Raw genomic sequence first — 26,485 nt, 5'->3', positions numbered from 1 at the left:
CTTAAACCACTTGTTTCCAAAAAAGTTTATTCCATTTTTGGTGATTTATGGCATCACACAAAAGCTTTAGCCAGCTGCTTTTGGCATAAATTTGGGCTGGAAAATAAAAAGGCTCTGCAAGTGTTGCAGTCTTTCTCTGAGCAGCATTCTGAGTCAACGGTGACTGTAATAAAATTTTGGAAAGTTAACTCTCAAAATGAGGTGCTGGAGGATATACTGCATGGTCAGACTGGAATAAAACAATAGCCCTAGTAATACCATAGAATGAACAGATGATGGCACATGTGTCACATATACTGGAAGAGTGTCAAGCTTGAAATGTGATGAAAATCATCTGCAAGTCAAATCCTGTAGCTGCTGTCTCAGATGGTCCTCAAGTACTGTTATTGAAATTTTGAACAATTTCCATTGGGTATTGAGGGTATAATGAACCAGCAACCTGAAATGAAAGAACCTAAAGCAACAAGTGAAACAAAGTGGAAAAAACAAAGCTGCACAGTAGTGCACCAGACTAACTGTAGCAGGTTACACCACATACTCTGAATATTATCAGGCCAAAACAGTTCATGACACGGCTACCCCTATAGTGGTAATAGTAATTTAATACTCATGACCTAAGGTCAACACCACCAGTGTTTATATAAGTCAAATCAAAACTTAAGGGAAAATGAGCTTTTTTTCAGATTAAAACATGTTCTACTCAGTCCCATTAGGATGTATAATAGAGGACTCAGAAACACATTTATTTTTTAAGAGATCAGAAGGTGAAAGCTCAGAATTTTCGCATTTTGCATTATATGGTAAAACAAATAGTATATGAGAGCCTTAATATATTTAAACCTTCAAGGGTTTAATCTTTATTAAATTTTATATGCTAACTAGTCTGTTGGGGTTGTAGAGATCCTTAGCTCATCTTTCAGTTGTGGGTTACTGAATAATGGCTATATATCCGTCAGTGCTCCTCGTCTGCAGTACAGATTTATTGGCTGAAAACCCACAAGAGCTTCACAAACACTTTTGCCCCAGATCAGTAGGGCAGGTCAGGCAAGCATAGGAATTCATCTATAACCCCTCTGGTGTGCTCTGTGTCTATTTCCACTCTCCCTTTCAAACTATACATCTTTACATTTTGATATTTGAACTTTTCATAAACTCATACTTATCTTACCCATGATCCCAAAAGTGTTTTTATTTTGCAAGAAGCCACCAAAAAAACAGAGATGAAATCAGGGTCTCTGTGTTTTCAAACATTTTCTAGGGGATGAGGGGCTTTTTCCACTCCCAGCCTCTCTTTAGTTAGTTGGACAACATTAATAATTCATGGCCCACATGTGTTACAGACAGATTACAAGCATTTCCATCTAACTACCATCATTATCATTATTACAGTTGGAGAATTGTATTCACCATCATGAAAGCTGCGATATATGTGATTGAGGTTTGCCTTTGGAGTGTGATTCAAGGGTGAATTTGTTTACAATGCAATCTTTTGGGACAAACTATAATGATTAGTATCCAGTCTTTCACATTTTAAAACCAAGTGCATTGTTTCCTCACTGCAGTGCGTTTATTTACAAGTTCATACCAGTGATGCCTTTGGGAATGTGAGTATTTTCAAATATGCCACATGATTTATGCCACAGAGAGCTGCTGTGTAAATCCAAGAGATTCATGACCACATATATTTTTGAAGGTAGTGGCAAAATGCCTGCAAACTGTATGCCCCTTAAAGCTATGGTTTCCGTGTGTCATCCTTTTGTGAGTAAATTTAAAAGTTGTAATTCACAAGGTGACATGGCAGCTGAAGAGAAGCAGGATGATTTTGCTGCTAAATATAGTTCAAACTACTTTATCATTATTTACAGATTTGTACTTTTACATGCAAAACAAAATTTTAACAAAAAGTAACACAAAAAAGTCACATGCCAGCAAATGACACCACTTATTTAAGTTTATCACCTGAAACCTAAACCTGTCACTAACAAAACAATCCTTTTTCACAAGGACAAAATTGCAATGTCGTATTTTCATTGTGGAAATATTTGGATTTTGTATTGTCTGACTACAACTAAAACAACAACAACAAAATAAATACTTACCGTGCACCTTTTTAGGCTATTTGATCTACTTGAGCACTGGTCTAAAAATGGGCCTGTTGCTTTGTGAGTTTTATAACATCTGATTTGTACAATCTGAGCAACTAAAACAGTCTTCAACTTGTACAAACTTGTACATTTTTAGATAGTATGAACAGCTTGAATTTTGGCCTATTTATATTACTTCTCAGAGCAGAATCTCTTGTTTATGTGACACATGAGCAGCCTCTCAAGATCCTTCTTCAACAGGCGGTTCTATTTGGCACTTAAAATGTCCTTACCGATGCTGATGCTCACATGTAGCACAGTAAAATAAAAAAATAAATAAATAAAAAAATCATTCCTTTCCTTTATGACCCAATTTTTTATATATATTTTTAGGAGTTAAGTACGTCAAAATGGCAAAAAGGCCCAAGAGCCTCTCAGTACTGCTTTTTTTTATTTATTAGTAGCTCACAACATATCTCAGTCCAGCCCAACAGCTTTCTCTCCCTGTCTATATCTAAAATCTAAAATAAAGTGCAAACTCACAATTCACCTTATCACACATATTTTAATACTGACATTGTGCTTAGTTACTTTCCACCACTGGTAGTAATTACTTACTAAATTAGACTTAATTACAGCAGGTAAGACAAAAGTGATTCTTCACTTAACTAGATGAAAAATCTTCATGTACAAATTATGCAGCAATATTATAAGTACTGTAAGTCCTGTACTGTCAGTAATCACAGTACTTTAAGTGCTCTGCCAATTTAAACACTCTTGAATGAAATGGCAGAACTAATCAACATATTTCCAATGCAAATAAATATTGTACACATCGGGTAAGAAGGAGTGTGTGATCAAATGCAATTTCTCTACAGACTCATTATTATTTTTTGTCAGGTTTTTTTTTTCCTGTCCTGCATATGTGTTTACACAAAACATGCATAACATTTTAGCTTAAACAAGTAAACAAAAAATCTGATATGTATTTGACAGCTGGGAGTTCAGATCTTTTATTCAAAATCTTGAATTTTGAAAAGTCCTTTGAGCTAATATTTAATGAATATATTTTATTAAGAATAAGAGTTGTGTTATAAAAGTTCAAGCAAATTTGGTTTGCTGTTGTTGAATGGTCTGCTGTCGCTGTGAGGATTGAAGTAAATAAGAAGGTGGAGGAAAAATAAACAATGATCTCTGACTTCCTGTTCTGCATTGCATGACTAGTGTTGGCTCTTGAAGCCCAAATGTCAGGATCGGGTCAGCACTAACCTGGTCTGCTCAGTGATTGGAATCCAACTCACAAACTGATCTTATCTGACGTTGTGAAACCATAGCAGTCCTGGCACTTCTGTCCATCAGCATCATGGGAAGCAGGCTCAGGGTTGAAACCACCAACAGAAGTCTGTCAGTCGGGACATGTTTAGAGCAGTTCTCCAGGTCCAGCTACATAATTAGTCAAAAAGTGTCAGAAGTTTTACCATTAAATCAAATCATGCAGAAGTGACAAATAACACTTATCAACTATTTTTTTTATTTGTTTTATCATTTTCTGGGAATGAAATATAGTGTTAAAGTGCTAGAGTAAAATTATGAATGTCACACTTATAAATCAAAAGCAAGCATGGATTAATGTCGATACATTTTGAGGAAGGTGTAACAAAAAATGATACAGAGCAACTGCTTAGCCAAGATCTTTGTAGGAACGCAAGCTGAGGGAGGGGTATTGAAAGAAGATGATGAGCAAATTTAAAAAGCAGGTTCATTGACAGCAGATTGGACTGAAAGAGTATCATAGAAGCTCTATTTGCGCATAAATAAAAGTACCCAGAGGTTAAAACAGACAGATGCTTGATTTTAGCAGATCCTCCTCAGTGATGACAAGAGATGAGCTGGGCTGAAATGTATGCTTTGAAACGCAACCCAGTTTGCTGTCAGGCAGATGGAATGTGTCATGTTTACTCTGCGCTCCCATTCAGATCAATTTAGATGAAAATCTAAACCTAAACTTGGTGCCAAATAACTTCCTCTGTGAGTCTGTGTATTTTAAAGTTATGGAAGAGTTTCAATCTTCCAATCTTCCAGTGTTACCTCGGGTGAAATCTACCCCATTCTGAAAAACCAAAACAAAAGAGATGTGGAGATAATAAAGTTTCATCCAAGCATAATGTTTCATCAAACTAGAAACATACTTGGATGCAGCCTGACTGTGATGATGGTATCATCCGAATGTGAATGGCCACAAAAATGTCTGATCCCATCGAATATTAGAAAAACTTAACTTTGCAGTCTACCACATCTTTAGGGAGGTTATTATTTACAGAAATATTCTACATCCATAGCTTTAAGTTCAGAAAAGGTTAAAGCTTTGATAAACTGATCTTAAATATACAACCACTTAATGTCTATATATAAAATGTGAAAGGGCAGGCAGAGTGGGAGGACCTGTAGAGTTTGTGAGCATGGTGCCTAAGTGAAAAATGTAATGACATTCATTATATGCCAAGTCAGAGCTTGAACAAACAAGTGCAGACCTGGAGAATGAAAAAAACATGACTGTTTTAAATGAGAGTGCACATGCATGGTTGTTTCCTATAAGCATTCATGCAACATCGGGACACACAGGCGGCTGACGTCTGGTTTACATCCCTAACAAAAGTCTCTGTCATGACTCCACCATATCCCAGAATTCCCTGTGCTTCTGGTGAAACGTTTGCGCAGAAAGAGAGAGTATCTGGACCCTGTCAGTGTTTCCCCAAAGACCTCAATTATACAGACTGGCTTAATTAGATCAGCTTTGATTGCTATTTTAAAAGATGGAAATAACATGAAGCTGTGTATCTTTCATTCCCACCCATCTCATGCTGTCTTATTGCTGTTGGAGTCCTGTGTACATTTTTGTCTAGTTCCATGTCTGCCATGTCTGGAGCTGGGGAGTAAGTGGGCGTTGTGACAATGATGAAGGGCTGATGTGGCAGGTGTTCTGCGGATGATCTTGGGTCAGGCTCTAGATTGAACCTGAAGAGGGTTTAAGAAAAGGTAAGCTTTTGACATTAAACACCAGGCATCTGTTACAGTATGCAGATTTAAAAAGAGTAACCAACATTAGACTTCATCACAGACAGACACACACACACACACACAGCCATGCAAAAAATGATGTCCCCTTAAGAAGAATACCAGAAGCACAACAAGTACACCACAGTGACCAGGACTGAGTCATCCAGACCTCCATTTGTATTATACGTGCATTTGAACGTTTGCAAATGGCTTTGAGTTTCTTCATAGCCTATTGGGTTGTACCATTTAGTTTATCTTAATTACTTAAATTCAGTCTTTATATTCTATTTATTCTGAGGTTATTCTACTTTTATTCTATTTAGTTTCTTAAATGGTATGCGCATTCAATATTAGGAGAGAGAGAAACAGTATTTCAGTTTTTCTGTATGTCCTGCACATATAGTGAATTGACAATAAAAAAATCTTGAATCTTGAATCTTGAACTGAAGGTCATATGTTTTTGTCATGTCAGTATGCTAGTGCATATATTTCATGCTGTATTACGATTTTCTGTCTTTGTGTATTGCATGTATGTATTTACACGTGTGCTTGTAGTCATCACTAGACTGCCATACGTGCCTTGGTAAAATTGCATGTTAATCTTAATGAAACATTTTTAACCCCACAACTCCCATTATTTAATCACTGTACATTCATTTTTATGTTCTCACAGTACGGTTTGAGTTCCAGGAATCAGGATTAGGATGAAAAACACTCATTCATTCCATCAACTTTTCAAAAACTGAAAATTATAAAATACTGTAACATACCACTGAATTTAAAACCTGCTTATAAACATGTGTCATTGTATCAGTTGGTCCTGTAGATATTTCTTAACCTTTTTGCCACAAGTACTGTCGTGCCATATTGTCTAGTACATAAATATGATTATTTATTATAATAAAAGTTGTCTTTATTCATATGTATGAAACATTAACAGGCAAATTCGAATTATAGGTAAAGTTAATTTCTAAAGAAAAAATGAAAAACCAAATGTTTTTGGTGATTTTTTTATGATATTTTAAAATTTAATTAAATAAAATTTTATTTTATTTATTATTTATTTTTTACCTACAAAAATTGTGCCAGTGGTAGTTCAAGTAAAGACTGGAGAAAGATAGAGTACAGGCAGAGAGACAGTGTGTAACTGACATCTGAAGTGCACCAGTTCATTATGTAGTTAAAGCTGCAGATCAAGTGGTATTGGCGGTGGTGTGACTATGCATTCATTGTGAGGCAGCCTTATGTTACATCAGGTAGTGAAAAACGGCCCATAGAAAATTGAGCTTGGCAACCTTCCCATCGTCAACCATTAAATTACGTTGGTTTATTAAGTCTGGGGAAAAAAACCCTGAACATATAGCTTTTAAACTGATAACAGAGCAGAGATTTCAAAGGGCATCCCTATTCCTAGCACTACCTCTGACGCAAATGCACTCGCAATTATGTAGCAACATGTGTAGGCAGTAACTGTCTCAAATTTGGATTGAGTTAGTTCTGGATTTAGAAAATGACTTCCAAAATTTATGCTGAGCAAGAATTTCCAAACTTCTTTCTGTTAAACAAATAAGCAAAAGCAAAAATCATTCTCAGTCTAGTGAGAGATGTGTTTAGGTACAGTAGGATTTTTGGGCTGTGACATTTTTCTGATTGATTAATGCCGCTAAATCCTAAAGGCATTAAGGAAACAAACAACCTGTACTCACCCATCTATACAGAGACACAAGTAAAAATAAAGAAACTGATGAACAAATAAACAAACTATTTATGGTAATAGGACACAGTTGGCTAATGGGATGTTTTGCAAAATGATCTTTCAATATTTGCAGTCCACCTGTCCCCTTAATACTGTGATGTGCTATTGAGAAACCTGCTACTTTAAGACAAAGCACATACGCATAGCATCCATATGTACTAACCATACATATCTTGGAGGGGCATGACATTTGTTTGGCTTGTCTTGCTTTTACTTGTATCAACCTGTGGCTAATCCCTCCTGTTGCATGCACTGATGCTTGGATTTTGTGCTCAAGATGAGCGTCCTAAAAAAATTCTGTATTGCCTATTCAATAATACTGTTAATCTGTATGATGTTTAGACCACCTTATCTAAAAATGAACTGTCATTCTGTCTCTCTGCTGGTCTTCTCACTCAAAAAGACAGTATTTTAATTTGGTTGCAAAATATAATAAGGCCTCTATAATGGTCATTCATTTTATATCACTAAACATTTGTGCAGGTCAGGCGGTGCATGTCTGGGTTCTTCAGGAAAGGAACAGAACTGTGGTTCTGGTTTGAAACATGCTGCCACTGGAGGAACAGAGAGTGCTTCAGAGAATGCAGACTCTGTTGTCAGTGAAATAAGGCCAAGCCATGCAGATAGCCAGCAGGGCTGGTTTCCCCCAGTCAGCAGAGAGAGAAGACCATGAACAGTGTAAATGCAGCCCTTCCTTCTCCTCATGGTTTTCATTCTCAGCAGCATTCGCCTTCCACTCAGATATTACACAGACAAAAGCACACACAGAAATATGCCCACAAAGCCATTTAGGCATGGCAGTGTGTCCACTTAAGGGCAACCTATATAAAAAGAACACTGTCTAGTCACGTGTTGACAGAACTAAACAAGCAAGAATAAATTTTAAATGTCAGAGGATGAGTCTGTGCAAAAAAAACAAATCCTCATTTATAATTACACTTGACATAACTCTGCTACAGCGTACGTCAGGACAAAAGCACAGGGTAAAGTAATTACAATGACCTTACAGATGCAATCAAGAGCTCAGTATCCTCCAGCAGTTCTCTTCTCTTTGTTCCACAGGACCATCCTAAGCACTTGTGTTTGCTGCCTGTTCTACAAAACAAACAAAGACAAGCAGAACTGGAACAGTGATTAGAGAAATCAACAAATCCTTGACAGGACATGAGTACATGAGCCTCTAGGCCGGATCATGTTCTTTGGAAAGGGTGAGTCAATGAAGTTAAAGGACAAAGGATGACTGGGGGCCAGGGGGGGCAGCAAGGGCACTGTGGGAACAGAGGTGTGAACTCCGAGCTAACAGAATAGCTTCTCTCGTTCTAGTTTACCACATCCATCATGGGAACATCAGTTCTATTTTCTTTTCATTACAAGAACAATCTCTTCACAATCCTTCCAAACAATGGTGGAATAACAGCTTACTCTGTGTGGCTTTGGTGGAAGGTGGAGTGAGGTAGTCTGCATGAAAGTCCGCATGTACCTCTTTGTTGTTGGGCTCAGTGCTCAGTGAAGGTGGAAACAATCTTGTCATTTGTTTAATTTTCCACAACAGCTGTCTTGATTTTTTTCCGCATCTCCACTGAACAATCGTACAGGCGAAAAGCTCCCAAGTATGCACACGATGCTGCAAATAAACAAGTCATATTTATACACAAGTAAAAAACTGGAATGACTGTGCCGATTTATTTGGCCAGAGTGATGCACGTATGTGGAGAGCCATTCAGACTTTACCTGAGGACTTGGTTAGGCCATGTTTAACTGTCCAGATGGCCCTGACTGTGAGGATGTTGGGGTGTGTACTAGTATAACAGAAGATAATGATAACAATAGTAAGCTTTTGGTTACAGAACAAATGTACCACTGGAGGATTCTGTGAGGTCGTCAAGGTAACACAGGATTGACTGGCAAATGTTTTGGGATTTAATAATGCTAAAAAAGCTGAAGAGAGAGAGAGAAGAAAGTTGATTCTCTCTAGAGGTCACAACCAGTCATGCACACACAGGCACACACACACACATATACTGTATATATATATATATATATATATCCACATCATCAAAAGCCAGTATTCTCCAGCAAGTGTGTTGTGTTAGTGGGAATTAGAATAATGGTTAAATATGTTGTGCTATGATATACTTTAGGAGCCTGGGTTGCTAAAATGATCTTGGTGCATTGCTTCCAGGAGTCCTTGAGACAGTTTCCTGCCATAATAGCATGTGTGAAAAAGAAGAACATAAACTGCTCATTTTGAAAATCATGTTAAACATCAGAGTGGAACTGGAAAATGTCTGTTTTGAAAAGTAAACCTAGGGCTTATCTTATGAGTGAATCAAAGGGATGTTTGGAACATTATGCTGTCAGTTACTGTCTGCAGACTTTGGTGCCATCCAGTCATTCAGTGTGCCTGTTTTTGAAACAGCCAGACACTCTGCATACCCCATTTTGTCCAGGCTTAGCTTTTAATGTAACTGCAATCAACCACAACAAGATTTTTGAGGCTCAGCATTCATCTCTCAGAAATCCCACCAAACGTGAGTAGTACTGGAATTCCGGAGCACCATGCCAACCGTGAAGCCTCCCTACCTCTCACAAGCACTGCATGGAGGGGCAATTTTCCTCAGGCTGAACTTCCCAAAGCTGCCTCACCTGGAATCAATCTGTAACACAATTGAAGGGTTCTGACTTGAAAGCCCATTCCTCCCCTTTGATAGTCTTTTCTTGGTAGCCTGCATGGCGCTGGAAACAGGGCTTGTGTAAGCTATAGATACAAGAGAACCAAGGATTGAGGCGAGTATCCACCCATCGACCTATATTATGCAAATAATCAAGAAACAAAGCTCAGATATTCTTTTGTGCTTTGTTTCTTGGATGGCAGGTAGATTGTGATGGCATGTGGTAATCTTAAGTGTAGTTGTCATCCACTATTTTCTTTAGGATCATGCTGTGTTAATTTTTCCACAGTGTGGATGTATATCAATGCACCTCTGTGCTGACCTTAGTAACAGGTGTGATCTGAGCACTGAGATGACCTTTCTTTCCACAGTAGCTCTAAAATTTACCTCACCACTGTTCTCACAGCTTTTCCAGTTGGCAAGGAGAGCAATTAAAGTTTAATAGCTGTCCATCCAGGCCTCCTGGCAAATTTAGTCTTGAATCGACCCAATTTTCTTCTTTCCTTCTTCCTCATTAGCAAAAGTTCCTTCAAGCAAAACTGCATCATAGGCCTTTCCTCAGTGATGTAGTTTGTGGATGTACTGTGGACAGTACACTAAAGGAGAAAAGACTACTATTTCTACTTAGAGGAAAAAGAAGCTACAATAGGTATTAGACAGCACCAGTTTTTCAGTAAGATGCACCAGGATCCTTTTGTTTCCAAAGAAAGACAAAATAATTTTTGTACACAAGTCTTTAAATAGGTTATTTACTTGCTCATACATGTGATTTCAATTGAGTAATTAGCAATAATTCAATTAGCAGCAGAGGAACTGAGTCTATGGATATAAAGCATAAAATGAAAAGGACATTTTTTCAGGGAGTCCACCTCTCCTTCCAGCCACGGTTCCTAAGTCAGACCGTCAGAAGCTGATAGTGACTCTCAGCCGACTGTGTGTCCTGTGCTGCTCTACACAAAGTCCAGACCAAATGTATACACCTCTGTTCATTCTACATAGGCAACTTATCCATTTTACTTTTCATGTTCCATATTCCCACATGGTATATCGGGTATTTTGTTCCATATCCAAAGATGTAACTGTGCTCCTCATGGTAAAACAAAAGCTGTATTCATATTTAAGGTTATTTGTTAGAAGGTCAGGAATTAGACCACTGAAATACGAAAAATACTCCTGAGAAAGTCTTTCGTAATGACCACTATTTTTGTAATATGTCTTGAAAATCCTTAACATGCCAGTTTCCAGATAACCAAAGCCTATTTTAGGAAAATTTTAAACAATCCAAAACCAGGTTTACCTAGTGAAATTTGCTCTTTCTGAATTGCCATGTAGCTTGAGTTTGTATCACTGAGCAGTCTGTACTGTTTCCCATGTCAACAGCTGGCATATCAATAGTAATGCAGGACCATAACCTTATGTTCGTTCTTCTTTATGCCATTGTTGTAAAGGTACAAACTTCCTAATCTTGTCTCATTGCTAGTACAGCAAATATGACATGATTTCACGAGTGTCATACAGTTAAGTTAGGCCTGGACAAAAGTGCATTATGATAAAACCTTCACAATACCAGATTCTGCCAAAGTATCTGTGAGCTTGATTATTCAGTGGTGTATATGTTTCTGTCCTCAGGCAATCAGACTCCTTCATTTAGTCTCTTCTTCCTCTGCCTTCTCAGACCGGTCACCTCTCTTTCTCTCAGCGTGCGTCATATCATACTAAAACAAACTGATTTGCCTTGCTTTTTCCTCCAAACCTTCAATTTGATCTGATCATTTTAATGACGATGTTTGCATTCGGTTCAGCTGTTATTGTTTTCCGTATTTCAGAGCAAAGGCCAGTGTCTGGAAAGCATGAATGTTTGTAGGTCCTGAATGCGGTTATTATAAGCTGTAGTTGTGTGGCTCATAAAGGTTGCATTTTGTCATACTGTCCAAGCATACTGTAAAAACTGCAAGGCCTCAGGAGGCAGACAGACTGCTCTAATTAGTTGGTCAGAAACAGTAAGACAGCAGATCTCAGTGTTTGTTTGAACAGACTCAGGACAGAGTAATCCAAGGTTCTGCTCTCTACTTGTAAGACCAGACTCCTTTATATTTGACTTAGCCGACCCCAGCCTCAGTAAACAACACATGCAGCTTTAATTGGAATCACTTGGCCACCCTGATGCAAGATGAACAGGGCTTTGTTGTCTGAATGGCAGCTCCCAGAGCCTGATATACATATCTCAATGGAGGTGGCTGGACAACAGCTACCACATAAATGTGGGATTTCCTGTTGTATTTTTGGTGCTAATAATATTAATGTTGATGATAACAATAGCAACAATATTGATGCTATTGACAATTGACTGTGGATAATGACAAAAGGTAAAAGCAGTTATAGTAGTTAAGTGATATACAGTAATTTGCATTACATTGGTAATATTGTATTTTAGTGTCAACGTATCATGTAATTAGAATTCATTGCTCTAATCTGAAAAAAGGAGGAAAACAACAATAACTGTTATATTATTGTTGAGTTTCCACTCAGGACTTTCCATTAAGCAGTTTTGCAAAGAAGTATGACAAAAGACATAAAAAAAGAGCACGATAACACAAATTTCCATGACTTACTCAACAGATGCATGTTTTTAATTTACAAACACTTGTTAGTAAATGTCCACCAAGTGGACATTTACTTTGAAATGTTTCCTTACTAAACTGGTGTATATAGCACACGGGTTCCTACAAAGTGTTAGGTGTTTGATTAATGAAGTAGGCTACTGATAGTAAACACAGCTATTATGATGCAATCCATTGAAATGGTCTGTTTAACATTTGCTGAGACTGAGTCTGTTTTGCAGAGCGTGCATGCCAGCTCAACACAAAAATATGTTAAAATCCCTATTAAAAGATGCAGATAAAGATAATAAGCTACTCAGTGTCTCTGTAATTTCCCCTTCTGTCTAAATATATTATTTCATTTATAAAACACAAAGAAAAAAAAGAGAATGTGTTACTGACAAGTCATTTGACCCCAAAGAAGGGAATCAGGCTATGCCATCATAAATCTTCAGGGCCCCAAAACAAGTCACACCACTGCCTGACCCTACCATACCATGACATATCAGAACATTTTCACTCTGACATTAACAGAAAGCATCCCTGAAATCTATCCTCACCCAAGCAAAGAACAGATATTTGGTGGCTTGACACATATCATATCTGCATTGTCTTTGTTCAGGTCATACAGTGACTGGTCCAGCTGGCTTGGTAGGCAATTTTATCTGAGAGCCTGCAGGCCTGACCTATTGACCAACTTCAGCTAAAATTGTCAACTAGAAGAAAAATGCCCCCTCAATAAAATCTGTATTATCTGCAACTCCAACAATTTCTGTGTAAAAGTGAAGGCAAGACTACAGGCTCATCCAATGGACACCCTCAGAAACTGGTATTTCATCAGGCCTACAAGCAATAACTAAGCTATAGCAAACACTAACTAGTCAACTTGTCGGCAACATGCTGCCCTGTCCATCAAAACATTTCAAATAACCCACCCAAACCTCTCTCTCAGAATCAATCAGTTTCCACCCTGTCTTGGTAAATCACTGAAACAAACCAGTCAAACCTGTTCCATAACCCCATGCTAATTTGCTAATGCTATGAAAAATAAGTAGGCCTCAAGCCTGCCTAAGACTGACTCATAAACAACCAGACAGTACGATGTGTGGCAGAAATAGTAACCATTCATAATCAAATAATGCCTTGAACATCCTTAAATGAATTAATGACTATCTGAAGAACCATCTGAATCTCTGAGTGTGAATGTCCTCTCAAATTAAATCAAGAACATGACTCTGATTAAGATGCTGTTTGAAATGACTCACAGCTTCCAGAACATTCCAGGACATTAGAGCAATGAGTGAGCGCTCTGTTTTCTCTTTCTGCTGACCTTTCCTAAAAAGGTCACTGGGGCTCCAATACCGGTCACCGATGTTGTTTCTCTGCTCTATGTCTCAGCAACTCAAGATAATCACCCATCCTCATGATAGACTCTTTTGTTATAGAGGAAGATGCACTCAGCTGATGGGGCACAAGACCAATATCAAAACTTGGAAACATGAACAGTATCAGTTAATGTTGGTTTCTTAGGAGTCAAACTAAATCAGAAATCAAGCTAAAAAAGAGAATTTATGGTTTACAAACTTACTATTTGTTTGCACTTGAGCAGATCCAAAAGATCCTTCTTTGTGTTGGCCAATGAAGAAATATATTTTAGGATGGATAACTTTATGTAACACCACTAGAGTGTTCATGGCTGCGTAAACTTGTAAGCTGATAAGCTGCCATCTGTTATCTGAACATTAAGAAAGATGGCATTGTTACTCATTTGATATATATAAATATATATATGTAATGACATGTAATATGGAAATCCCCTTAAAACTGCTTGCATTTTTCTAAAGACATTAAAGATTTTTCTGTTGGTTGTGTTACACTAGTAACAAATTTATAAATTTGTAAAATGTCAACACAAAGTGCTGACAATTTGTATGTTCCCATATCATTCTTGTATCATTTTAATATAGATCATTAAAGAGCATAAGTGTAAAAACATTACCAGAATTCCATTTGCCCTCTAAACTTAAAAATATTCCACAAGACAAAAATTGATGTGTATATTTTACACTAATATGATAAAGAAAATGCCATTAGGGTGCTAGTTTTGTTTTTTAATATTTCTCATCATCCTCTTCATCTTCAGCATTCTTCTTGGCAAACTACTTTTTCGGTTAGCTGCCAAATTAAATCTTTTTGGTAAAAATCTGCACTAAGCTTAAAGAAAATGCAGTAAGACTATTTCTTGACATCTGTGCTCATGTTCAGCAGCAGCCCTGCCCTTTGCCCTCTTCACTGAACATCCCACATGCTGCTGTGGCCCTCTTCTCTGGAGTCTTGGTGATGTCCAGCAGCCCGAGTTCGTAGGTCACTGTGATGACAGCAAGCACCTTGCTGCGAGACTCCTATGTGCCCACCAAAATAAACACAGCAGGGTCTGCTTCAGCCCTCCCACAGCTCCCCCTGTCCAGCTCTGACTGAGTCTCAGAGATTAAACACTAAGGATGCACACAATCTTGCCTCCTCTAATCAAAATACTGTCATGGTCAAAGGTCAAGCTGGGAGATCACAGTCAACTTTTATCCCAGTGACACTGTTCCACAGTGCGTGGCTTTGCTTTGGTGGAGGGAGAGTCTTGGCTGTTTTCCATTGCTGGACTCCTGTTTGAGGAGCTTTTCAACACCAACTGTTTGTCTTTCTCTTTTCTCTGCTTACACGCTAACCAGTGTGTCTCAGTGGAATAATTATTCATATCAGCTCAAGAAATTTACATGACAACTTGTATCTGTCACAGTCTTAAACACATCAAAAACTAGATCTCCGATGCACCTTTTAGGAAATTCATTTTTGCAACAAATTAAATGTCAGAGCCAAGTGTTACAGCACTGTACCAGAGCTATCACTGTTTGTTTTGCATATTACTTATTTAATTCCATCTCTGTCAGAAAGAGAGAAATGCTGCTGTATGTGTGATATAAACACACACCCTCTATTAAACCTACATTAAATCCAACCTCATAATGAAGTGATCTGGTAAAAGACACAGTAGCTTGATAGAGGTAAAAACGGCTAGAGAGCCCTTGGGCAATGCCCAAGGGAGTAAAGCTTGGCCAGCTCTCACTAAAAATAGGGTGTCAAGCCGGTTTGCTTGTGCCTACTCTTCTTAATGAGTGCTTCCTTATGACATCATCATACTGTATACAGGAGACAAATGTGAGGACTGGGACAAGAAAGATAATTTTTCTTTCCACCCTGCATTGCGCAATCCTTACATGCTGCGGCACAGTGTGGCTCTTGAAAAGTGATGCATATGAGAATATTTCAGACACTCTGTTGTTATGTAGAAACTAAATTGCTAGTGGACAATTTATATCCAGACTTTTAACAGTACTGCCTAGTGTTTTGCACAAAGCAATATTTTTGTTTTATGTTATGTATTCCATTTTGGGAATTAGCTGTCAGTTCTACCAAACCAGCATCTCGGTGTGTACATCTTTGTATCGGTATATTTTATAGATTAGAATCTCCAGCTACAGTATCACTGGCTTTCTCATATAAAACTATAGGCAGCCTGTCTCCCACCCTGTGTCCTACAAAATATGTGGAATTAATTTGCTTTGCAAAATATATTTTGAAGTTTTGAAGAAGCTACAACAACATCAAAGGGAGAGAGGTTGGGATGGATGGATGGTATGTTCATTAAATACAGAAAAGGTTTGAGTTGCCTAAAAACTAAAAGACTGTTAATCATACTTTAGTGCTCAGGAGATATTATTGTAGAAAAACAAATGTACAAGATATTTTTGCCAGGGTCAAAACAGTACTAAAAATGTAGATTTGTACTTTGGAGTTTTGACATTCAATAGTAAAAGTAAAAGTGCTTGCACATATGCAATATATCACAGTGCAGGAGTGTGAGTTTGTCTGCTTTGTGCCCTTCAGTACCAAAAGAATTCCTCTGCACAGCTTCTGAATGGGAGATGGTCTGTTGCGTAACAAAATCACAGACAGAAAAATATGGAAATCGGTGGTTAATCTTAATCCAAACACACTGATTCAGACTGTATGACTGGACTATTATTAACCAATAAAGGGCTGCTGATACAATAAACTATTTGCTATTGAAACCAATCAGTTAGAAAACCTAATAAATCCAGGCCAGATATATTAAGGTTTATATCAACTTTCAGTTTTGATTTTAAACTGCTGAAATTTTAGCAGCAAGGTTGAGGTCAGTTTGTTGAATGAGATCTTCAATTAGAGATGCTGAAAATATTTAGCTTTGTACTTTATCCAAATTGAAGACTGTTGGCCTATTTACTGATAAAGTTTAATCTTTTTTTTGGCAGCAACTGCCCAGTAGTGTTTTTGAAGACCTTAACAATGTGTATTGCTAGTGACAGTTGATTCAACCATCAGCTTTGAATATTATTATCTTCTTGTCTGTTTAAAAAGTCCTGAACTATTTTTTGAGTATAGATTTTAAAAAGCGGAGAAGTGCAGTATATGAAACAACAAAGTATGCAGCGAAAGGAGAGCCAACCAAAAACCTGACAGCACCAACCAACACTTCAGCATCTGGACATTTACAAAGAGTTGGTGGTAGGGAGGAAGACAACAAATTGCTGGTCATTTGTGTAATTTATTCAGAATACAGTGTCCTCTAGATTGTAGCCTGCAACCTATTTGCACAGCATTATCTCTCAGAAGTGGTTGGATTTGGGTGAGGTGCCAGTGTAGCATTTCTGATGTCTCTTCTTCCTGGTACACATTAGTATCACATGTCTCCGCTGCTTGTTTTTAACTTACCATGTAGTGGAACATAAAAAGGTGTGTGTTACTTCAATTGCACTGGCAGTACTTTGACCTATTTGACACAGAGCACCTTTTCAATGAACACATCCCACTAACAATGAAAAGATTTACCAAAAAAATCTCATTTCAGCATTAATATTACTTTATTGAACTAGATGATTGTGCTTTGGACCTAAATCATAGGTAGGGGCACACACTAGACAAGAGGTTAACAAACAGACCAAGCAGCTTTACTCAGTTGCTTTAGTACATTTCTCAGATCAGAAATGAAACTGTCAAATGTACTTGTCAGGGCCCGGAGCCATCTTGTTACTTGTGCACATCATATGAGCAGTTTCCCTTTTTTTTTAAAACAAATTACAAGATGTTTTGACACATCTATGCAAATGATTATGTCCAACTGTCTGCTGTTTCCTACACTGTCAGTTGCTTATGATATGTTGATCAAATCGCAGAAGTCATTACATGCAAAATGGCTGAACCAGCTGTCATAATTTGTCAAGCACATTTCTATTAGATTTTTTTTTGTTTTTTGCTAACATGTTCTGAACTGATGAATTGACTTTCACTAATGATATGGAACATGTGAAGTGTTAGATCAACCAATGATAAGCCAGTTCTTTATATTAAAATAGCTCAGAGGTGCATCTTTTGAACCTTCAGTTGGCAGGTGTACATAGACGGGGCACCACACAGTGTGACGATTTCTGGCAATGAAAGAACATGGAAATGGGGAAGAACAGAAGGAGTACAACACTTTCTTACAAATATGAGTCCTGTCCATGTGAAGCCACCTATAGCTCCAGTGGAGGGCTCAATCCTGGCTCCTCTCATCCACATGCCACTGTACTTAAGCACGTTAATGAACCCCAAATTGGTCGCCCTGGGCAGACAAGTTGCCTCAGACCCTTTGAGCTTAAGTGCACTGAAAAGAGAAATGACCAACTTCTCACATCCAGCAACTAAAGAACACATCAACAATGCAGAATGGTACCGTACCACAAAGTAACACACTCTCCCAATGGGAGCACACTGACTGTTAACTGAAACTACTCAGTTTGATCAGTAATATCTTCCAGAGGTTATCTTATTGCAAGAAGATATAATCTACTACCTTTAACCTTTCTCCTCATAAACACTTGAAGACGTGCCTGTATCACTTGCTGCGTGTGCCAGCTGGGTGTGCTCTGAATTTGATGAAGCAGGATAATTCTCTCGACTGATCATATCAGTAGAGGAGGCAGTCACATATGGGACACATTTTTCCAAATGCTAATAAGCTTTCATGTGAGGATTTTGTGTGTGCTGAGGGGCTGAATGAGGTGGGCACCATCTCCCGTCCTGCTAGTTCTGCAGAGCTTAAACATCAAGTTTTTTTTAAAAAGGCAGATGGAAAATAATAAACTAATTCACACATTCGACAAACTCACTAGAGGGCCGACACGATCAAACAACATGATGTGCAAATGAACAGAGCAACAATAGCACAGGTATGGTCTGGGTCATGCAGTCAGGACCACAGAATGACAATGCAGGGAAAAAGAAATCTGTGTACTGCTGTGAAGAGGAGACAAGCCAGACCACCAACCAGATAAATATTATACACACACAAACATAAGGATTACCACTGAATCTCAAAATTAAACCATGATCATGACCAACTTACAGTTACTTTCCGACACACAAGACAACATAGTCGACACTATAACACATTAGTAACTGGTGCAAAAGCACTAAACTGATCTTTGGACGGCACATTTATGTTCATAGGCAGTAAGCTTATTTATGACTGATAACTCAAGCTTGTTAAACCAGTTTGTAGCTTTACATGACCGTTTGGATACATCAACCACCAATTATGATATTTTAGCTGTTGCAAATAGACAATTAAAAAAATCTTTTCAGACCCTGAAATAAAAAGAAAAAACTAAATTTTCAATATATTATCAAAGATCTTTTATCTTTTACATTGTTGCTTTAAAATGTATTCAGTGTTGTATTGTGAATCACACAGTAGAAAGCGTTCATATGTCTATGTTTCATTTTGTAAATCAGACAGCATTAACGTGATCTACTGCTCACTACTAACAACAGCACTCATACATCTGTGTAGAATTTCATTCTACTCCTCCGACATCAGTACACACCGTGTGTTATTGCTGTCCTTTGTGCCAAAGTCCACAGAAAGCACAGCGATACAGAAGCCCGGCCCAGCGCTTCCCAGGCTGCGTCACCTGCAGTGTGCCACTACAACTGCAGTATATTTAATGTGTGATGTTTAAATTTTCAGAAAACCCTGTAATGTGTTTTTTAACAGCACATTTTTTCATCTGATTTTTACACCATAAAACCAGCTTTATTACACATTACATTGGCCTTATATTTTCACAGTCTGAAGACTCAGTTTTTCACTTGCTGTGGGTGCTCTGTGAAGCTTCCACTAGTACCAGGGAAACATGTATGGCTGCTCCCTTTAAATTTGTTAACTGTACTGTACATAGGGGTGGGAACTAAGATGAAATCTAACCTTCATCCTGGTTACTACTGTTTTCATTGCTACTAGAGGAAACAACCATAACTTAAGATGCTATTAAAAATGCACAGAAAACTTTCACCATGTACGACTGAAGGAGTTCAAACAACATGCTGGGAAGTTCATTGATATGTTACTAATGTTTCACGGACTGCAGTAGGATGTTTTGATCTGATCTGGAAATGTAATCTAGACATTTTAATTGAACTAGAAATGAATAATACATATGTATTTATATTAGGTTAATGATAAAGGATTTGTTGAGTCCACTTAATCCCTGCATGATGCTTTACAGTGCAGAAATATATTTGTTTAAACTTTTACCAGCAGGAAGTCTATGAAGCATAATGTCCAGAACGTCGTCCTGTAACACAGTGTCTGTACTTATGGCTTTGATAAAGTAAAATTAACTGACGAGATATGATATATGATACATACAATGGCAAAGCAGGGCAAAGTATAGTAAGAAGTGCCAGTATATAAGAAGAATAAATAATATATAAATGTATAGTAACTGGTTAAATGGCAGCAAATGGTAAAAACAAATATACAACTTCTTATTTTGCTCAGCAATCACTTGATTCACTGCAAAAAAAAAATCCAAAACCAAACAAAACAAAATCAAACGGTTAACTTTTCAAATGTTTACATCACCACCATTTAAATACATGAACTGGGTTGAGTCAAGTAGTCTTCAAAGAGTCCAGCACAAGACTTGGTGCGGTGCTGTTGTCCAACACTGAAAACACTGTAATAGGATATGACAGGAGTGTAATTTGTGATTCAGTCAGATACACTGCAGATATCTGTATGTCACGAAGACGAAACACTTGAGCAGAGTTTAGCTCACCCACACTGAAAAAAGCAGAATGTGGTCAAGACTAATTACAGATGTTTTACCTGCAGGCAGGGCCGCCCACCAATATGTCAAGTAGCAGGTCGAAACATTCCTCAGTGCTGATTTGACCAGTGCCACCAAAACATATTTGAGTCATATGGTTTTAAAAGTCACATGTGACGACTTCAAAATGGCCCTGTCTGTGTTGTTTTGATTTCAGAAATGCTCAACAAATCTCTGCTGTGCGCACATGCAGCATATGATACCCAGTGTGCAGAGAAAGTCTGGGCTTTCGTACACTGAGATACTCAAACAGACTCTGTGAAGATGGAATTTCTCTTTTATGTGAAATTAAATAAGATCAGCTTGTGGGCCCCGCTCCTTCCTGTTCCGCTTTCCGTTTAATGTTCATTTCCATTCCCGAACAAAGCCCGTCTCTCCACGGTGTATTAATGCCCATCAAAGGCCTCAATCAAGTTGCTTTGCCACAGGCTACAGTCAAACTGGAGAGGCTAAAGTTTAAGGATGTGGGCTTTGTGTTTTCTTTTAGCCCCCACATTCACAAATATCTTGCAAGTCCAGTTAGTAGAACAAGGCATCTGAAAACTACACACACTAAAGGGCCATTTCAGGGTCACTGGTAGTGACAGCAGTCTTACTCATTGTGCCATCAGGACGATATCTTTAATGTATTTCACAGCAGAAAATTCAGAAAAAAACATAATTACACAGAGCTTCCTGAAAAATCGACAGATTCTTAGTTTTTAAGTATCCCTGACAAATATTTAATAAGAAGCTGTTGATTGTCTGCTGACATTTTCTCTTCTCGAGTGGAATATTGTTCTTTGTATGTCACAATTAAACTTCCTGTAAACGTATAAACCCTTAGTATGGTGAGCACTAGACAGTGTTTTTAGGTAGTGTATGTACAGTATACTGCATGTAACAACAGGGACTGATTTTACAGTAATAATTCTCCTTTTTTGTCATATTTTTCTTCATTGAATTGTTAAACATAAGATCTGAATTGTAAGTAATATTTAGAAATGCAAACATACTGAAAATGGATGATTTATTTATAGAGAAATCCTAAGCAGTTTGTCTTTCTCCTGCCAGTGAATGCATGCGTCTTTACAGTGATATACAATTAAAGTTATGCTGTAATAGATCACTTTAAATGGATGTTTTATCATAAACTGACTGTCATCGTGTTTCTTTGCTGATTTAGACCAGTTCCCTCTCAACAGTAAAACAATAACTTACAGTCAAATAAGGAGTCTAACTTTATTTGACCCTTGATCACAACAGGCAGTCAATTTAAATATTTAGCAGTTGTGATTTCTTTCTAAAGGAGTTTGGCTAAATATTCTAGTTATAATAAGAATGTTTATAGAAATCAAATATGATGCCTGCCCTTCCTTTTTCTTTGTGTGAATGAATGCACTTGGTGTGTGTGTGTGTTTTAATGCTGCCTACTGTTAAGGGAAAGCTTTCGATAAGATACCTATTGAAAGTTTTCCCTTTCAATAGGTGGGAACACAGTCCCGCAGGCTTGTACTCTGACCATCCCTCGCTTTTTGTGCATAGTTCTTATAATACAGCATTTAACTAGAGACACATTCCCTGTGAAATTAACGCAGATTATATCATGCCTGTGGCACTAAAACACACTATTCCATCTTTATTTACAGCGGTTGCAGACTTTGTGGAGCTGTACTAGAAACAAAACATGTAAAATTTCAGAGTACTTCTGCTCGTTGCTGGGAGCAGACATATAACTTTGTGTCTATGAAATGACTAATTAATGATAATTAAAGAAGTCCTTAAAAACAGTATGTAAAACCACACCATAAAAATGCTACAAACATAAAGAATGATTAATTTACATTGTAATAACTGACCCCCCCCCCAAGTGATCATTAGGTCTTCTTTATTGATCATACTGCTGACATATGGAAACAGAGTTCAGAGTAATTATATATTTATGTGACTGTATTACATGAAATCTGAACTGCTGCAAAGTCATTTTACAGTCATCTTAGTTCCCACTTGAGCCAGTCAGTTGTGAACCAGGTCTTCAGAGCATCTGACCTACAGGTGTGGACACCTTCCAGCCTGATAGGCTTCGTTTGAAATCCAGTCGTGTGAGTGGAGCAGATTTTTATTCCTTCTCTCAGTTGCTGCTTCTTTTTTCTCTCGCACATGTGCTTGTATTGTATATGTGCATGTGTCCACCATGTGTGTATGACTGTATGAACATGTGAGTTTGTTGGTGTCTGTGCACATTATGCATGCCTTCTAGCTGTGAGTCTGTCACTTTTTCTGCTGTTTCTTATAAGCTCCAAACTTCTCATTTTCCAGCAAAGCTCTGCTATTCAAGAGTCGCCGGTGTGACCGCGAGACACGAATAACAAACAACACCTGACCAGACAAAAAGGCAAAGATGGTCACTTTTATTTGATATTAGATCTCAAAGTACTATTCAAAAGATAGAATTCTATGTGAGTGTAACATTTCCCTTAGCACATAAAATTAACAGACAGAGGATTGTGAATATGAGATGCCTGTTATAAATAGAAAATATATATTTTACTGATCCTATTATTTTAGTGTACATGGGTAAAAGGGAATCAGCCAAGTGTGTAAATCTTACTGGGCTTGTAAGAATATCTAATCTATCAACAATGTATGAGAAACTGCAATACTGTTAAATAATTCACTTGAAACTCATATAGCATTTAGGCATAGATAAACACAAATAAATAGGAGCGTGTTTTCTTGTATTCATAGCTTCAACAAGCAAAAAAAAAAACAACAACAACAAAAAAAAACAAGTTACTCATATCACAAAGACATTGTGTCGAATTAAACTGAACTTCAGTGAACTGTATTAAAAGTAAACTGTATTCATATTATCTGTTTGCATTAAATTGTATCATTTTCAGGAAATAATTAACTGCTACGGATAAAGTAAAAAAAATCTGTTGGTGGTGGGGAAAATAAGAAAAAAGCTGAATTTTTGTTCAAGTGGAATCTATAAATTCTTGTCTATTCAAAAGGGACACAGTAAATACTCTGACTATAGGAGGATTAATAATCCTGAAATATCATGCAATTTACTAATCTTAGAAAATGCTGCCTGTCATTATGAGCGTGTTTACAGCCTACTGTGGACTGACATTTGTACAGTATATGATTATTTTACACAGTGCTTCAATCTGGACGATGTCTGAAATCTGGGTCTGGAAAATATTTGCAGTTAGTGTGAGTATTGTATTTCTCAGACCAAACCTGCTGTAAGTGATAAAATAAAGGTGCAAAGTTTACAACACAAGTCTCAAATAATTAAAGTTAGGTGATCTGTGGAGTATAATAATCCTGCATGACTCCACCTTTATTTAGATAGGCCTGTCTGACCGAACATGTTCTACAATCAAATTAAAACACATTAACAGTCATCGGTTCTTCGAATTCAAATGATTTTCTAAGCTGTTTATGGATGAGACAAATAATTAAAATGCACATCACTCAAAGATTTGTGTTAAATGGTAATTAAGGGGTTTAAAGTTTTAAGTTTATTCACAAAGCCATACACTGTAGGAAGTATATGGCTGAGTATAGATGATTTGCCCTCGATGAACCATCGCAAATTAAGCGTAACATTGTGCCCTTTCCGCTCCAGTGCTAGAACTCATAGGCTACAGCTATTCATATCTAAATTGAATTAATGTCATGAGTTAAGCCCCTCCGTTCCCGTTTCGCAAACTCTTTCTCCCCCCTTTTCGACTAATAAACGACCTAACTCGTTCATGTCATCAGCATAATCACTTGGGAGAGGTCTTGAAGCCCGGAGATCTGGGTCCCATCCTCTGAGGAAAGACGGATTTGTGTAACTCTCCTCAGACCCGAGGAGGAGTTTGGAGTGTTTGGTCAACGACAGTGGTTCCTGGAAAAGATCTGAATCTTCTATAACCAAACCCAGATGCGGTTTGGTGTGCGCTGCAGTCTGTGCGTGCATGTGTGAATTAGAGGTAGAGGGAGAGGAAGGGGTGTCTGCGCTTCCCTTACCAAGAGAGAGAGAGAGAGGGGGAGAGAGACATGACATCCATGGATTCATATTATAGTCCTTCTGCAGCGCAAGGTAGGGATCGCCACACGGGCCACTTTAGGACATTCCCAGCCGCTGACACCAAATACAGCCCCACTGCCTTCCTGCCCAACAAAGGTCAGGCTTACGGAGAAAAGTCCCGGAGTCCGTTCCAGCAGGAGTGCCAGTCATTGGATGCCGCCGGAGCTGGGCAAGGCACGTTCAGCAAATACCACCTCTTTATGCAGAGATCTCCTTGCAAAACACCCCCCGAGGACAACAAACTGCACCAGGAGAGCGGACACAACGGAGCACTCATCCAGTGCTATGGTGAGTATAAAAAACCTTTAAGATGTTTGAGTTACAGGAAAGGAGAGGCACCCCAAGAGCATGTCCGTGTCAAGATTTGATTTTAAGCTATTATCATCATAAAAACAGGAACTGTAATGAAAATATCAGCGAATCTATATTATAGGTAGGCTATGCAACAGAAGTCGCTCCAAACGCAGTGCTCTCATACTTCCTCCGAGGTGCTTGCGTCTATGTAAGGTTAGTTTTGTGTCTGATAATTTGCCACATGAACATAAAAATCTGAACTTGTCAATCATTGCTCATTACTCCACTTGACCCCACAAAGTCCCCACGTGTAGCCTAAGTAATTTGGAAGTTTCAACAAATAATGGACATGACACCAGAAACTGGCCTTTGTGGTTCTGTCAGTGAACTGACTGTTTAGTGGTTAATTGTTTCTTGACAGTCAGCACCTGTCCACTTTACAACTTTACAAATTAAATGCCTCCGTTTTGTCTTGTTCTTCCTATCTTCTCTAAGATTTGGAACCTCCTTCGTGCGTAAATAGCATCAGCAACCTTTTATCTCCATCTTGAAACGACGTGGCCCAGCACTTATGTGCATAACGCAGTTGTGTGCGTAATGACCCCGACTATTAAACTGTCCCATTTGGCAATTAAATTAGAACGTCTTTAATGCCGTAATCTGTGTTACCATCGATAATATCGGAGCTGAGTTGGACAATTGAATTAACAGGTTTTCCTATGGCACAAATCCTGGTGTCCAAATTGATAATATGTTCATTTCATCGCTCTGTCTCTTTGGCTTCAGATAGGTTTAACTGTGTGAGAACGCTGGTGTAATGGGGGGTGGGGGGCGATGGAGGACTAAATAAAAGTTTGTTCCTCCTTAGGCCGGCGGCCACTTTTGAGCAGCATCGATTCCTTTCCCTTTACGCCCAAACTTAAAGCTACGATACCATGAAGAAAACTAAAGTATCGAGATATGTCATTAAAAATGTTTTCGGTTGATTAAAACATGGGAACTCAAGTCATTTTTTGCTTTCAAATACACCCTTGTGTGCTCATAAAAGGGAACACACACACAGACACACACTATTATGACGCTAAATCATTATAATATTTGGATTATAATGATTTTGTCATTTTAAATATTCGGCTTGACTTCGTCAACACCATTACCTCTCATCCAAGCAAAGAGCAGGTTGGAGGGACTTGACACATCCTGTAAAATCTGCATTGTCTTTGCTCCTTTGTTCAGGTTGCACAGTGATTGGCCCAATTGGCCGACTTATAGACAATCAAATCGGAGAACCAGGCCAACTGTCCGGCTACCACAGTTTTACAGAGATTGTCAGTCATAAGAAAACGAACCTAGAATGATTTGTTTCGAAGCGCAAAGACAAATCAGTGATGCCTTTTCACTGCGTTCTGCAAAATGCATAAATGTGGCTCAAATCAGATTCGTTGTTTTTACTGAGTTGAAAACAGACGGCTGGTTGAAATCACAGTCTCTCTCTCTAGACATTCTCTCCTCCTGCATATATATATACTATAAACTTTTATGTCGATAACTGAAACCTAATCCAAGGAGTATTTCAGTGTGCAGGTAGTTTAACTGTCCACATTACAAAATTACACAAACCCAAGCGGTGTTCAAAATCACAATATATAGCCGGATGAAAAATGTCAACAAACGTTGTTTTTAATCCAGAAAATCGTGAGCTGAGTTTGC

At 38.1% G+C, this 26,485-nt stretch overlaps 1 protein-coding gene across 1 annotated transcript in view; it reads left to right on the top strand.

Annotated features, from left to right (window-relative positions):
• Positions 1–24,450: 24,450 nt before the first annotated feature.
• alx4a (ALX homeobox 4a) overlaps positions 24,451–26,485 on the top strand; it is a 20,475-nt gene continuing 18,440 nt past the window's right edge. The window contains exon 1 of the mRNA XM_020605595.1: positions 24,451–24,769. Within this exon, the coding sequence (XP_020461251.1) occupies positions 24,451–24,769 (319 nt within the window). The remainder of the gene's footprint in view (positions 24,770–26,485) is intronic.

This window comes from Monopterus albus, unplaced genomic scaffold (assembly GCF_001952655.1).
Source record: "Monopterus albus unplaced genomic scaffold, M_albus_1.0 scaffold4.1, whole genome shotgun sequence".
Lineage (NCBI taxonomy): Eukaryota > Metazoa > Chordata > Actinopteri > Synbranchiformes > Synbranchidae > Monopterus > Monopterus albus.
Note: the sequence above shows the minus strand (reverse complement) of the source record. Positions and strands in the feature narration are given on the sequence as shown.